This window comes from Hetaerina americana, unplaced genomic scaffold, assembly GCF_022747635.1.
Source record: "Hetaerina americana unplaced genomic scaffold, ioHetAmer1.1.p SCAF_2, whole genome shotgun sequence".
Lineage (NCBI taxonomy): Eukaryota > Metazoa > Arthropoda > Insecta > Odonata > Calopterygidae > Hetaerina > Hetaerina americana.
In genome coordinates this window covers 59,298,752-59,315,359 of record NW_027286763.1, presented here as the reverse complement: position 1 = coordinate 59,315,359, position 16,608 = coordinate 59,298,752, and the positions used below count along the sequence as shown (strand labels likewise).

Here is a 16,608-nt window from a genome sequence, read left to right as displayed (position 1 = left end):
GAACGAGGCGCTTTGGTCGCTTTCCGGAATAAAACCCCTGGAAAACACGCTTCAGGAGCGGTCGCGGGCCTTCCGGAGAAAAGCGGCATCCTCCACCCACGGGGAACTCCGCGGCATCACTGATGTCGTGGTTTGCCCGTGGGATAAACATCCACGCCCACGTGCAGCGACGGGGGAAAAGGAAGACCAGCCGCCGGAGAAGCGGCGTAAGTGTAACGGCCATTTCGGGGCCATTTAGCTCCGAAATGGTACGACACGAACGGGGTCCCTAGGAAACCCCGGGAGAAAAGCCGAATCGATCATCGCTGAAGAGCAGGAATGCTGGGCAGCGAAAAGACCGGCGAGGAGCTGGTCACTCACCATAGGGATATATATATGTATATATATATGTATATATATATGTATATATATATGTATATATATACACGTATATATAGATACAGAACACATTTCTGCATTTGTTGACCATTATATCCAGCCACTTGTTTACTCCCTTCCATTATACTTCGACGTCACTAACCATTTCCAAGAAAAACGTAATGCTATCTCCCTTCCCCACAATAACAACTTAATTATGGCCACTATTGATGTTAACTCCCTATAATATATGTATAAATATATATATATATATATATATGTATGTATTACATATATATAAACATACGTATCTATCAACACGTATCTATATATTCGTGTTTATATATATGTAATACATACATTTAGTACATATGTATACACTATTAATATGCACATATACGTGTATAGCAAGTTGCTAAAGGAAATCTCTGGTAGGGACTTGGGGGATTGGAGCTTCTGGAAAAGAAATGCTGGAAGGGGGAGAGACCTTCATGGGGGATATATGTACTCGTATATAGGGAGTTAACATCAATAGTGGCCATAACTAAGTTGTTATTGTGGGGAAGGGATATAGCATTACGTTTTTCTTGGAAATGGTTAGTGACCTCGAAGTATAATGGAAGGGAGTAAACAAGTGGCTGGAGATGATGGTCAACAAATGCAGAAATGTGTTCTGTTAGAGACTTAGGGGAGGAAACAATCGGATGAACAGGAAAGTCTGGCTAATACAATTTTGGAAGAATGTAGAACTGAAGTGTACTTGAAATAGACAGAGTGAGAAATTCGATATATTTTTGTCAGATAGGCCTTCATCGTAACCTCTTTCTTTAAGAAACGATTTGATGTATTTTTGAAAGAATGAATTTTGGTCATTTTGGGATGGCTCCTTGTGAGGTGTCATTAAACTGTATCTTGGCTAATTTCATGTAAGCTGTGGTATTAAGTATTACAACGGTGAAGCCATTATATGCTGAAGGGATGATGATGCTGTAAAAATGTTCAGAATACATGCCTCTTTGCCAATTTTATGCTACAAATCACAAATACACTATTACAATGGGTTATCACAAACACTTAAAACATCCAGTCAATGTTTTCAAGTAAAACACCATTAATTTACAGACATTATGTTTATCACAATCACTAGGGTTTAATACATGGCACTTCAGTTATCCAAGCAACACAAATAATTTACATAATACCCCGCAAGCCGCCGTAATGGCGTTTGGCGACAGGCAAAAACAGGCCTAAGGAATTATAGATAGATATTCTAGAATTTTAGCATTCAACAGGGGAAATGTATGCTTGACCCATCAAAAATGCTGGTTCATTTGTTCTACTCTGTTGTTAGTGACAACTAAGTTGTACAGTAATGCTAGTTGTTAAACTGTTGATTAACAATTTAAGAAATAATCACTCAATAGACAAATGGTAGAATACATGGCTACATTTTACATAAAATATATTTCAATTAGTTCATTTATTGTGGTTCAATATTTGCCGGTTTTCTTGTTGCAAATTCATCAAAAAGCTTGTTGTGGTTCTTTAAGCAGAATGTTATCATTGCTCTAATGCTATATGACGGGTCGGACACAAAGTTTGAATAAGAAGTTTGCGAAACGCTGCAAAATGTTTTGTATAGATTGCAACTTAATGGCGTTTAATTACTCTTGATTCAATCTTGCATTTAATTAAAGCAATAGGGAGTAATAAAGATTAATTAGGGAGTAATAAAGTTTTAACAAGCTATCACCATGAAGTGTTTTCTTCCACGTACACTTGTAATAATTTCATATAGTTTATTGCATATATTTACTTCTTTCTCCGTATGATCGTTTGTCTGAAATTTTACTTTTTAAAACTTCTCTGTAGACACTGTCTCATCGTCCTCGTAGAGAGCTGAAAATATATGCATTAAGAGGTGTTACAAAAATATTAGCATCTTTGATCAAAAAGTGGTACATGTAAACAAAAGCAAATAATATTACCTGAATTACTTCACCATCGTTTACACAAATTGTGAAAAATGTTGCTTCCATCAACTGTTCCAGGAATGGAATCATTTCTCTAGACTTAATGGAAAGAACTTCAAGGATTTCTGCCGTCTCCCGGACTCAATTCAACGCTTGGGGAGGTCTTCTGTGGAAAAAAATGATTAAGCATTAGGTGATAGGCATTCACATATAGTTGATGGGGGTAAAAAATAAGCTTTATACTTCCAAAATAAAGATTTAATATTTCACAGCACCCCACCAAGGCAGTGGTTTTCATTGACCGTCCCTTAATAATGGTCAAACCATTGTAGACAAACACCCCCCCCCCAATTAAATGTAGAAAACAATGTGTTTGTTTTTTTCCGCCGCTATTTCTAAGGACGGTCGAGTGTTATACATTGTGTGCTTCATTTAATGATCATTTAATTAGCATTAACTTTCACAACATTGAGCCAGAAACTTTCCAGTGCATACTTTCCCCCTCCCCTAGCCCACTAATAGGTTGCTGCACCTGCACTCAACTTGCCCCCTCTCCCTTACTCTCCCTACCTTACTTCCCCTACCTTACTCACCACTTGGAGGCAGACTACGAGGGTGATTCGAAAAGTAAGGTCTCCTATTTTTTTCAGGAAACATCAAATTTTTTTCTCAACTTTGCGTACATCGTTGGAAAGGTTGAGCATTTAGATATTAATACAGGGTGCGTAATAACCGGAGAATAACCCTTTATGAGAGAAAGGAAGGCCTAAATGAAGAGAGGGGCCACTTCTCCGTGCAGAATATTGTGTCGGAGGTCCTCGGTTACAACAAGGTGTTTCACCAAAGGAGTGTGTTTTCATCATGACAATGAACGCCCACATGTGTCACATCAAACGATCACCCTGCTTAATGAATTCGGCTGAGATATCATCGACCACCCTCCTTACAGCGCGGGCGTTGCCTCCAGCGACTACCACCTGTTTCCCGCTCTCAAAAAGCACCTTGGAGGACAGAAATTCAAGTCAGGCGAGGAAGTGCAAGAAGCAGTCGTCAGTTGGCTTCGTGACGCGGCGGGAGAAAGGTACGACACCGGTATTAAAAAGCTGGTTACATGGATGCAAAAAGTGATTGATCGTCAAGGCGACTATGTAGAAAAATAGCGAAATGCTCAGCTCAGCAAAATTTGATTTTTTATGAAAAAAATAGGAGACATTACTTTTCGAATCGCCCTCGTATATGAGTTGAACAGTTTTGATGTAAGCTGCCTGATGATGATGCGCAACATCGAAACAATGGTCGTGAAGTGTTAAATCTTTGTCGTGGAAATGTGATGTTTCTTTTTCACCCTCATCATGAAGGAATTCCACAAAGTTAAACCTGACACTGTTATATATTCACATATAATATTATAGCATTTAAAATATTAAACGAAGGCATTGAATTGAATTATATCGTATATCATTAGCACACCCTAACATTTTAATTGATATTGATTGATTTGAATGGATAAAGTCAGGTTATGGTGTGTTTACCTATCCCGTAAATTCAGAGGTACACATATAGAATTCAAAATTTAGGATTATTAAGTATAAAAATCATACGCAGTCTTCTGTATGAGTCATTAATTAAATTCATGTACACTCAATGCTGTTGAACTTAAAAATGCTTCTACATCTACATAATACCCATAAAGTATAAATAAGGGCTCAATATATTGGGTTGAAGATTTTCTTTCAGAGCGGGAACAGAGGGTAGCCCTTGACGGCGCTTGTTCCGACAGCGCACGAGTGACCTCGGGGGTACCTCAGGGAATTGTAATCGGGCCGTTGCTTTTCTTGATTTTTGTTAACGATTTGAACCGCGGAGTGAAAAGTAAGGTTAGAATGTTCGCGTATGACACAATGATTTATCGGGAGATACCTGCGGATGAGGATCGTTTAATTCTAGCTCAGGTGATAGATTGCATTACTAAATGGTGTTCAAAATGGAGATGTTCTTTTAATCATTATACATGTTCGGTTGTAAATTTCTTTAATTGATCAACAAGATTTGTTTACGAATTAGCTGGAGTTGACCTAGAAGCAGTTGATGCGGTAAAATACCTCGGTGTTACATTCACTAAAGACTTAACTTGGGGGACCCAAATACGTCGTCTTTGACTCGACGGTTAAGGAACGTTATCACCACGATCTTAAGGCCTCATTTAGAATATGAATGTTGCATATGGGATGCGAGTGAAACAGGCCTCATTCGTGGAATTGAGAAGGTTCAACGCTGGGCAGCTCGTTTTGTTAAAAACTCTTACGATAAAACGAAAAGCGTCACTAAAATGGTTATGAAGTTCGGGTGGGAATCATCAGAAGAGAGACGATTCCAAACTAGGTTGAAATTACTAAATGAATTCAGATCCACATGTTTCAGCACCGAGGTCTTGCAATTATTTGCACTCCAACATAGATTGGTCGCTTGGATCATGTATGTAAAATTCGGGAACAGGATACCAGAACTAGCAGACTAGAGGACTCCTTCTTCCCACGGACAATAGAGGATAGCAACTGCGGGGTTACAGATAGCGAAAATTCCACTTGCCACCTTCAGCGTCTAGGTAATTATTAGGTCTACTAAATTGCATGCGCTCTCACCAACCTCGTGAGTGTTGTTGACAAAAACCTTCCCGTATGACCGCATTGGAGTGGTGGAGTTCTTACACAGTATTACTTGCTCTGCTTTGCCTGTTTTTGGGTTTTCCCTTCCATCCCTCGTCCCTCTCCGTTCGGGGGCCCTTCCGCTGCCTGCTGTGTTGGGTCACATTCCCTACCTGTGTCCTTGGGGCGGAGAGCATTTTACGTTGCATGTTCATGTGGTGGTGGAGTTTCGCATTCTTACTTTTCATACTACCTTGATCAAAAATTTCCCGGAATTTATTCAGAAAATTAAAAATACAAGTTTATTCATCTAAATCTATATTGTCCCCTTCAAAGTAATCCCCATCGACTGCAACACACTTATGCCAGCGCTTGATCCAATCCTCGAAACATTTTTTATATTCGGTTTTCGGTATGTCCATCAGTGCTTCCTGCGATTTTTCCATTACTTCCTCTCGGCTGCTAAAACGCGTTCCCCGTAATGGTTTTTTAACTCGATTGAACAGAAAGAAGTCACAGGGAGCCAAATCAGGTGAATTCGGTGGCTGTTGGATGGTATTTGTTGCATTTTTCGTCAAAAAATTACGAATAATGATAGCACTGTGCGACGGTGCGTTATCATGGTGCAAAATCCACGAGTTTTCTGCCCACATTTCTGGTCTCTTTCGGCGAATTGCTTCACGCAAACGTCTCATAACGCCCAAATAATACTCTTTGTTTACTGTCTGGCCTTCTGGCAAAAATTCATGATGCACTACACCGTTGTAATCCATGAAAACCGTCAGCATTGCCTTCTTTTTTGACTGAAAACGACGTGGTTTTTTTGGTCTCGGCTCATTTGGTGAACGCCATTCACTTGCCTGATGTCTGGATTGCGTGTCGTACTCATAAACCCACGTCTCGTCTCCAGTAATGATCCTTTTGATGAATGTGGGATCGGATTCAGCCTCGCAAATCATGTCTTTTGCGACGTCAACACGGTCTCTTTTTTGCATGAAATTGAGGTCTTTTGGCACCAACTTTGCTGCTACACGACGGAAACCCAAATCATTAACCACAATGTCTTGGGCGGATCCATAGGCAATGTTCAAGTCCTCCGCTATTTCTCTGATGGTTAATTTGCGGTTATTGACCAACATTTCTTTTACTTTATCAATTTTTTCACCGACTTTCGATGTCGATGGTCTGCCACTGCGTTCATCATCTTCGATTGACTCACGACCACTTCTGAACCGCTCGTGCCACTGGCAAACGACCGTTTTTTTTAGAGAATCGTTGCCGAAACACTTTTCCAACATTTCCAACGTCCAACCATGGTGAGCGACCGGCTCCTCGCCGGTCTTTTCGCTGCCCAGCATCTTCTGCTCTTCAGCGAGGGGACATTCGGACAAATTCCCGGGGATTCCCTAGGGACCCCGTTCGTGTCGTACCATTTCGGAGCTAAATGGCCCCGAAATGGCCGTTACACTTTCGCCGCTTCGCTGGCGGCTGGTCTTTCTCAATCCCTGTCGCTGCACAAGGACGTGGGTGCTTGTCCCACGGGAAGACCACGACATCGGTGATGCCGCGGACTTCCCCGTGGGAATTCCAACGTCCGTGCGCCACTAAATCCGTTTTTTACGCAAAATTTAATACAAGTTCGTTGTTGCAAATTTAAATCCATTTCTGCAATTGTAAAAAATCGCCAACACACACAGAGATAGATGTACTCTTGGCTACGTAACTTTTGCAAATGTCAAGTTATGACACTAAGATTTAAAGGGAATATCAACAACAGATGTACCAATTTAACAAAAAAAACAGAACTCAAATCGGAACGATGGGAGCGCCACACGGTGGTTATTCCGGAACGTTTTGATCAAGGTAGTATTTGTGCTTGCGCATTGTTGGATGGATTTTATATTTCATTCTGGGGTAAAATTGTTTGTTGGATTATAGTGTACCTGAAGGATCTCAGGTTTTCCCGGCGTATGGTATTCAAGAATTTCTTGAATATAGTGTACGTGTTTTCATGACTGTGGGATTAAGGGATATTTGCATGAGCGTATACACCAATGTGAGTATATTTTTGCATGTATGTGTTAATTAGCATGTGGCATTGTTCCTTTTTACGGGTGGTGACCTAGAACCCCCCGCCACACGCCCTTGCGGCGGATTGCGGGGTATTATGTAGATGTATGCGGATTTGTAGAACATTTTTAGTTAAGTGGGGTGTTGGGTTCCCTCATTTTAGGCGAAGATTAGAAATGTTGGAGTGCACTGCTTGTGTACTGAGAGGGTAATGCGTCTCCATTTATTCTTCTTAATATCTTCAGATCACGACCTCTCGGCGGTGATGTCGGCAATAATTTCCTCATCGTCAGATATTATTAGATTGAGTTTCAAATCCAGAGAAGATCTTTTGGCATTTTCTCACCATTTTGAATTGGAAGCATTTCAACTGTTAGTCTCATCGGAAAAAACCGAAAGATCAGTGCTGAACTAATATCACCACCACCCAGAGGGATGTCGTCGTTGAGCCTATTGACAATTTTTGGTAAGTGGTATTAATTAATCTTCGTCCAAATATCTCTAATAATGTCCTAATTTTAATTTTAAGCTAATTTTCTTTTACTTCGTTACCTAATGATTTTTGTGGCGTAACTTGTTGCGTTGAATGAGACAAATATGGGACCGATATTGCGTTTGCTTCGGAGCAAGGACTCTGGAATAAAATTCATTGGCATTAAGTTGCTCAAAATTTTATTTCGACAGTGATAAGGGTCCAGGTTTCTATGTTTTTAATCATTACTCTGAGAAATTTTCCATATTTAAAATGATAAAACTAGTGAATACCGCTGACCATAGAAAATGACACCATATGCTTTGCGAGTATTTAAGAATAATACTTTAATTTGTCCCAGCAGGAAATTACCATAGACTTTCAACGGCCTTAAAGTACTTGAGCATGCGTTAATTTAATTATTCTAAAATTGAATGTAATAAAATACTTACGGTGAATAAATAATATGGTCGACAAGTAAGAGAAAATGACTTACATAAGAAATAACATACCTCTTGCGTGGTTGACGCCAAAAAACAGTATGAGAAGCAATATCGCGCGCGGGAATAAAGGGGAGTGCAGGAATGGAGGTAAGAGAGACATTGTGTCTACAACGAACACTACTGATCATCCATGTTCTTCCTTTTTCAGGTGTTTTTATAACATGTTCGACACTCGTACTGTCTGATTCATTTGAATCATCGCCGGAATACGAGCAATATAAAGAATATTTCGAATGCCGGCGTAAGAGTCGAGTGAGTATTTCTTTAATGCTCTTTTAAATATTGGAACGACAAGTTATGCCTTATGTTATCATGATAACATGCATAAAAAAAGAGTAGTAAAGAGATTCCGGCAAGTACCAGGAATCAGTCGAGTGTTAACAGAGGAAGAGGTTATCTGCTTCGCGGTAACCATGGGCTAACGTACTGGCTTCCCACCCTGAGGGCGCGGGTTCAAATCCCGGCGGTGTTGAATATTTTTCAGAGGTATCTCGATCCCTACTTGAGGTGCTTTGTGGAGGGCACTTTGAGTGAGTACGCCGTCCGTCGGATGGGACGTTAAGCTGCGGACCCCTTGGCGCCTTTCGTAAAGAGTAGGCTAATGCCGACGCCGGGTTTCTCTCCACCCTTCATCCTTTCCTGTCCATCCCCTATGGCGCAAATGACCTTAGTTGTCGGTCGCCTCCCCTAAAAACTACTACTACTACTGCGGTAACCATGTTCGCAATCGTCCGGGAGGTTGTTGAATCGCAGTACGGTCATCTGAGCGTGTATTGCCCATCTACTTGTATATGAGCGTTGCGGTCTTGCCCGCTTCCTTCCTAGAGGCTAGATGCATGCATGAATTATAAAGTATTTGTTTAAATCATTTGTAGCCCAAAACCTTCAAGTCCATTCGTGTAGAGTGAAATACGCGATTGATATCCACGTCTGCAACTGGGCACCTTTTTTCGAGAGCACCTAATTAATAAGATGCGTGCAATATTTTTTGGAAGTACAAAAATACCAATTTTTCTAAGCCAGAAGTTGCCATTTAAAATCTTCAGCAATTGCATGTAAATTGAGTAACATAATGTTGAAAAACAAATGATGAATTTTATGAATACAGTAAAACTTTTAGTGATACAAAATTAAAGGAAAATTATAAGTCATTTTCTTTGTAATAACGTTTTTTATACGAGATCTGTCCAGAAAGTATCCATTCTTGCATTATTTTGATAAAATAAGCCTACCTAGAACAATGATGCTTTAGGTACCTGCAGAGTGTTCCCTTTTGACCTCAATTACATATCTCAGCGTCCATTCTGTTTTTCACAAAAATCAGCGAATTTTTTTTCAAAGTAGTCATCAGCTACCTCGTAGTATTCTACTTTATCTCATCCTCCGACTTTTTGGAAGACTAAACTTTTGTTTCAGGGTCAAAGCCGTGCACTCATGACTCATTTTCAGTTTGGATCGTTTTTAGAAAATCTGGGTCATCGTTTACGGCTTGGAGCAAGTCCCCTAAAACTCCGGGGCTAAATTCACGACGTGGAGAGATAAAAGAGATTTCGATGAGGCATCTGATTACCATTCCAAAAGATATACTATCGCCCGATAGACTCACAAAATATTGCATGAAATTTCTCGATATTACTTTACTTAATTTTAATCCATGTCTAAATTTTGGTGAAAATGTTTAATAACGTTTTATTCAATAAATTGGGGTGCCATTATGGGCTTGATAATGCCAAAACCCGTCCAATAATTTATTTCCAGATCAACTTCACAAATCCTAACGCAAAGATGCCTATGAATCATAATATTAACCTATATGAACTAGCTACGTGCATTCATTTCACCTAAAAGGGATTTTCTACACCACAGTGCAATATCTTAATATTTTTATATACAATAATATTTCAAGGAAGAAATCTAAATCACAAGTACGATATTAAAAGATCTGACAGTTGAAGATATAAACATGTCGTGCTTCTTTCGACAGATGCACGATATCTTTACAAGACACAGTTCATTCTGTTGAACTTTCTGATATCTATTATCCCTAAACAATTGCGGGAAGAACTTTAAGGTTCTAGTATTTGGGAGATGAGGTGTATTTCATACGCTTCGCTGTGGTTTGCGCTGTGAAAACCGGAGCTTTTTTATCTGGTGGGATTGTATTCTTAGGCGACATGTAGTCGGAGATATGAAAGATATACATTTTTAAGTATGCTTCATGGCCATCATCGGATGAGGAAATGAATGGGAGAAGACAATTTTGAATAATAATAATTTAGACAAGCTCCTAATGAATAGCAATTCTTATAGTCTCTTTTGAATTAATTAATTTAAATTATAATTTTTAATTTCAGGTTCAAAGAGATTCATTCAAAGAGTGTGCTTCCAATCACTTTACAGCCTTAGAATTGAATGAGACAAGGCGGTTGTATGACAACATTAAATGCGTCGAGTGCATGCATGCCTGCAGGTGAGAAAAAGCTTTTATTTTTATTTATTTATTTTATTTTAAAACATTATTCACATACAGCAGTAGCGCCATTTTACAGTGAAAATTATAACAAACATGAAAGAGGACAAAAGACAATAACAGCATAACAATAACAACGAGAACCAAGCATGGACCGGGGAAAATTTTAATTTACTGGAAGGTGGGATAAAGCTTGGGTGGTGAAATTGTTGCATGATACATTAAAAGGATCGACAGTATGAGGGAGTGAATTTAGAAGTGAGGAGAGGCGAAATAAAAGTGAGCGCTTGGTGAGAGATATTCTAGGAATAGGCAGATGGAGTACGGAGTGGGTGCGGGTGGGTCGGGTTGGTATCCTGAAGTTGAAGAAAGATAGCAGTTCAGGGCAATCATTAGCCGAGTTTAGGGTGTTGTAGAGGAGTTTTAAATCAGCTTTAAGTCGGCAGCTTTGGGGCTAGAAATGGATAAGGAAGACAGAACAGCATTTGAGGACACATTGCGGGAATGTGGGACTAGGTGTTTGACTATTTTGGCAAAGAAGTGAGAGATACAATTGAGGGATTTAAGATTAGTTGGGGATGAGGTGGACCAAATGGGGGAGCAATATATGCTTTTCGTGGAAAAATGGTAGGTTTTGTTTCGCGTTATTATTTTTCAGGAAAAGTGTTTCTCTTGTAAAAAACTACGACTTAAACTATGGTTCTTTCTCTTCAAAGAATTATCATATCGTATAGGAATATTTTTGTGTCGGTTTATTGGCAATAGGTATAATTCAGTAAAAGGGATGCCCAATAAATATACTAACTTCACTATTTTTCGAACTGTATCTTAACCAATTACTGGCTTTTCTCCTGTATTTTTCTTTAAGTATGTATCCCAAATTAAAAAAACATTTTTTTTCACACTGAAATGTCAATATGATTAAGTTTTTATGGATGCCGTAGCATTTTGTAATCCTATCTAGGTATATCGTATTTCCTTCTGAAAATCAGTTCATTTCGAAATAATATAGGCAGCTACTATCATTTTCAAACGTAGAACATATTAAGAGTAAACATGAGTATGACTAGATATGTGGGGCTGATGACTATTGTTCCTAAAGCGTTGCTCGGTTTATCCATACACGCATTAGGTTGTTGTATGCACATTCGCGCTCATTCACACGCTCGCAAGGCCACACTCGCATAGCTGTAGTCAAGCAGAGGCGATGAAAATATTAAAGGATAATATGATTGACGAATCCACCCCAAATCACTGTGAATGTTTATTAAATACTTGGGAAAGGGTATATCTATGGGTTATATCGTTGCTCGTAATTTTAGGACGTACGTGCGAGAAATTCGATAAAGATAAGAGTGTGACTGAAGTAGATATTGGCACGTGGTGTGGCTATTTGAGGTTTAGAAGCAAGATTATCGCTGAAGTGGAGAGACACTAAAATGGCAATTTTTAACGCTCATAGTATGAAACAGTTAATAAATATCTGATGGACCATTGAATCGAAGAATAAGCTGTTTATTAACGCTGAAGTACTTCAAGAGTCCTCATGGTGTAGCGAAGAAACGATTTATGTTTCAATTGGAAATCATGCTTTGCAACTTAAAATAACAATAAAAGTATTATTATTATTAATAATACTCAAATTCTTAGCATAAATTTTATATGCATCTATGTGAAGTATTACAAACTAATATTATACCATTTTTTTGCAGAAAGCAAGAAAATATCATGGGGTGCTTTAGGGAGACCGCCTTGCACTTGCAGTTACTCTCCAATAAGTCAGTTCACATGGTTCCATTTGTGGAAAAGTTTTCAGAAACAGCGCTTACAACCATCTGTGATAATGACGGGAAAATGATTACTGGTAGCAAGTTACTTGATTAAAATAGTCATGAATGAAACTAAGTCTGCTATTATGCACAGTGTTTTTTATTAATATATTTGCATCTTCTCTCATTTACTCTATTGCACACTTCAGTATATGACGATGAAGATAATAAAAACTGCATTAAGCAGAGTTGGCAGGATTGCAAAGCTCGTTTGGGAAGGGTGGATGATTTGGAGACCGTTGCTTTCTGTGACACTGTGGACGAAGAAATTGAACCTTATACAAAAGATTTTATTTGTCAGTAAGTATGGCCAAATGAGGCACACGTTTTCTTGAATATTTTAATATTTTGCCATAAGAGCATGAAATAATGGTCTTCTACCGTATAAGGTAGATTTTTAATAGACATCGACTGGTATATTTAGTATATTTTTTACCTCTCCCAGCAAAACGTATCCTGACATTAGACATTCGTTCCGCGAAAAATATCCATCTCATTCATATCACCTCCTCACTTACACAAATTTCTCCCCTCTATCAAATACGAGGGTCATCCGGAAAGTAGTACCCGTTCGTGAAATAAAGACACAAAAGTAAATATTAACAAACATAAAAAATTTTATTTGAAAGAGGATACTTTAAACTACTTCTCAACATAATCTCCAAGCAAATTAAGGCATTTGTCATAACGTGTGACAAGTTTCTGTATTCCTGCTGCATAGTCCTTCGCCGCCAGCTCATTGAGATACGCGAGGGACCCATCTTGCACAAATTTTTGCATAATGCAGATGGTGTTTAACAATTTCATGAACAATTGTTCGAGAAACATTGGGAAAATGCTCACAGATGTCATCAATTGTGACGCGCCGATCGTTCCTCACGAATTCGTCAACTGAGCTCACCAGTTGGTCTGTAATGACAGACGGTCTCTCCGAACGCTCATCGTCGTGTGTGTTCCCCCTCCCCATGTTGAAGTTGCGACACCACCGCCGAACAGACGACTCGTCCATTACATTGTCTCCATACACCTCCTTTAATTGGCGATGAATATCACATGGGCGAACGTTTCTTGCATTGAGGAATTTAATCACTGCCCTCACTTCACAACTGGCGGCGTTCTCAATTTTTTTAAACATTGTAAACAATCACAGAAACAACACAGGCAATGCTAGCGTCACGCAACTTGGCTCAGAGAAGGCAGACAAGCCACTGAAGCTATCTGACCTCGTCCAGCGGCTACTCGCGTCGTCAGCACTTCATGCGGCACGAACGGGTACTACTTTCCGGATGACCCTCGTACTTAAATATCCCATTACCAATCAAACTGATCTGCGTCAACCTTTACCCTTATCTTCAGATTTCTCATAAATATTATTCTCTCCCACCCCAAACCGCCGAACGCGTCTCGATTTTTTCTTTCTTCCACAAAAAACCTCCAATCGATACTTATCACCTTGATTCAACGTCTAAGGCGAAATAAAGCAGGCTATATGCACCAAAGGCTTCATCAATGTTTTCTTAGAATCTTTACTCAAATCTCACTGCGATCGATTCACTCCTCTTTGTGATAGCTTATTTGCCTAACGTAATTCTTCTCCTTACTTCCTTATTTCTTTTCCCATCTTGGTTCACTGGCGATATAGATAAAGAGCTTCCCATTCCTTAGTGTTTGCTGTTCTATTAAAAATTTACCTTAGCCTCCGTTTTTCTCGAAAAACCCATACACTTTGTTTTGTTTACATTTATTCCTATTCCACCACATTCACACTTATTTTATAATGTGCTCAGTCTTTCGCAATCTCTTGGCAGACTGGCAAAACAAAGCTATTCCCGAAGTCACATCTTATTCCTTAACCATAGCCCCCGACCTCATCACCATCTTTTCCATCACCCACCGTCGTGTTACAATACATCGTCTCTGTCTGATATTTCCTTACAGGAACTCCCACAACTGTTTCCTCTAATTCAACGTATAATCCGTGTACTCCTTCCTCCCTATGATTCCTTGGTGGCATGTAGACATGAATTATGACCATGTTCGACGGTTAACTATTTCATATTAATGACGGCATTAATGCTAATTTATTCATAGAAATCTTTTGAAAACCTTTCCACTTTCACAAATAATTCTACCTTTTCATTGTCACATTGCTACAGGAAAATATTGGACTTTCTGGAATGCGCCGAGAGAGGTGTTAAATCATGCTCAACAGATGTCCAAGATTCTGTTACCATCTTAATGACGAAATTAAGAACTATGGAGCCATGTTCTCAATATTTCTGAAGAATGGAAGAAATGTTCCTAAAACATACTGATCTTTGGAAATTTAGTAGTCCTCACTAATTAGTCCTTACTGTGTTTAAATATGCAAGTCTAATTAATGTAATCAACCAGTTTGTGACTCATGATATTCCTTATTCTTCGACTGGAATCAATAAGAAATTTACAAACGATTTTTTTGGATAATACCATCTTGTGTATGCTTTGAAAAATAAAGTTACCATTAAAAAGTTTATCATTTTTATTTAAAATACTAATCAGCTTACATATATTTCATAAAAATGTTCAGCTAAAAATAAGCTACGATATTTTCTGCGTGTCATCATAGCCTAATCTATTGATAGAAATATTTTTCTGTCGCAAAATTATAAAATAAAAGTATAAATTAAAATATTTGTCTGACGTTTTTGTCAATAACTGACATCAGCAATAGTTTCTCTGAAACCCATTGCAGTAATCCTACTTCTGTTTCTGCAAGTGCTAAACTCCAGCCTCCCTGTAATAAAATATATGGATATTCCACTCTTCATATTAGTCGTCTCCAAAATACTCGGATCAAAAAACGTCTGTTATACTCACGAAGATGATATATAGAACATGACATTTTAAGACTCCTTTTTACTACATTTATCATTTATGTTTAAGCTGCAAGATGCGAAACAACTATCATCTTGACATGGGCATTAAATTTAGGTTAATTTCAAATGTCCTTACCTTCTATTTTCGGGCAGCCGTTCGGAAATGACGATATGGAAACAAGCCATCAAAGATAGACAACTTTCAGGGAAAACGATGAAGCAAAATATTTCTAACGAGCTAGTTCTGGCGTTTTAGTTATTTTTTTTAATATTGAGATTTTGTTCAAAACATCATAGGAATTGCTTACTCAGACTACTTCAGAAGTTAACCGGCATGAAATGCAATGTCATTTAAATTTTAAAACTGAAAAAAGCGAAGTTTTTAGATGATGTCAATGTATGCAAAAAAGAGATGCTTCTTTTCCCTGTCATTTTTTTATTAATAACTAGGCTTTTTAAATCCATCCATCCAACTCTTTAGCTCCATGTTAGACTTCTAATGCGTTTTTGAAACGAATGCATGTAATCACAATGCGTAGAATCATAATAAGACAGAAATGGATGTTAAGGTAAATAAAGGATGCAGTTCCAGGCATTGTGGCGAAAGACAAGGCGGCTGTAAGGCGAGACTTGGAGACAGGGCAAGTGGATGCGGGAGATCTTGAGTGGCAATAGGAAAGCGAAGACGGTAATTAAGAAGGGAATATTGGTGAAGTGGTTGACGGAGAACGGATGGACAATTTCGATGAAATTTCGGGAGGTTGAAGGTATTCATAGCCAAAACTGAGTTCTTGTAATGCAAGGTTTGCATAAAAAATATCGGTAACGTTTTTTTTTCTAGCGTGTGCGTGAAGTACTGAGCTCAGAACTTCTGTTAAGTGTGCGCATGATTGCAATGCCTGAAAAAAATCAATTTTTCCTAATAATTTTCCCACAATAAACATATTTGGCATGAAGTGTATGAGGCCTGTTCAAAAGGTTCCCGAACTTATTGAATAAAGCGCCTCCAGTTGCTTATATTTTGATTCGCTCGAAGGCACTGTGCCAGCGAAAATTTTCAAAAATAACCGCCTTTGACCACTTTGTTGATATTTTGCTTTGTTGATTAGTTACGGTCGTTTATGTGAATAGGTGCTCGTGAAGTGGTGCAAAAAATTGGATTCGCGGTTATGAGCTCTTTGAAGGAGCAGCGTTGTTCGGTGAAATTCTCCGGGATACTACAAATCCTTCACGGAAACCTTTGCGTTTGAGATACCAAGGCTTATGGTGAGGATGCTATTAAACGCTCTGCGTATCTTGAGAGGTTTACCCGGTTCAGAAAGAGGTGGCAATGGACGACGACGACTTTTCCGGAAGATTATTAACGTCGACTGATGACCCCCATATCGAGTAAGTGAATGATCTCGTTCGTTCGAATCAACGTCTTACTAT

The 16,608-nt window shown here is 38.8% G+C and overlaps 1 protein-coding gene across 1 annotated transcript; it reads left to right on the top strand.

The window, feature by feature from the left end:
• Window positions 1-7,381: 7,381 nt before the first annotated feature.
• Window positions 7,382-14,788, top strand: LOC139687702 (uncharacterized). Its single transcript, XM_071584956.1, has 6 exons — window positions 7,382-7,511; window positions 8,169-8,272; window positions 10,375-10,490; window positions 12,203-12,354; window positions 12,469-12,619; window positions 14,476-14,788. Exons 1-6 carry the CDS (start codon window positions 7,481-7,483, stop codon window positions 14,600-14,602), a joined length of 681 nt encoding a protein of 226 aa, XP_071441057.1. The 5' UTR covers window positions 7,382-7,480; the 3' UTR covers window positions 14,603-14,788.
• The last annotated feature ends 1,820 nt before the right edge of the window (window positions 14,789-16,608 follow it).

Coding starts and splice junctions, on each gene's coding strand:
- LOC139687702 (XM_071584956.1), top strand. CDS start 7,481: ATGTCGTCGTTGAGCCTATTGACAATTTTTG. Junction 7,512..8,168: donor GAGCCTATTGACAATTTTTG/GTAAGTGGTATT, acceptor TTCCTTTTTCAG/GTGTTTTTATAACATGTTCG. Junction 12,355..12,468: donor TGACGGGAAAATGATTACTG/GTAGCAAGTTAC, acceptor TGCACACTTCAG/TATATGACGATGAAGATAAT.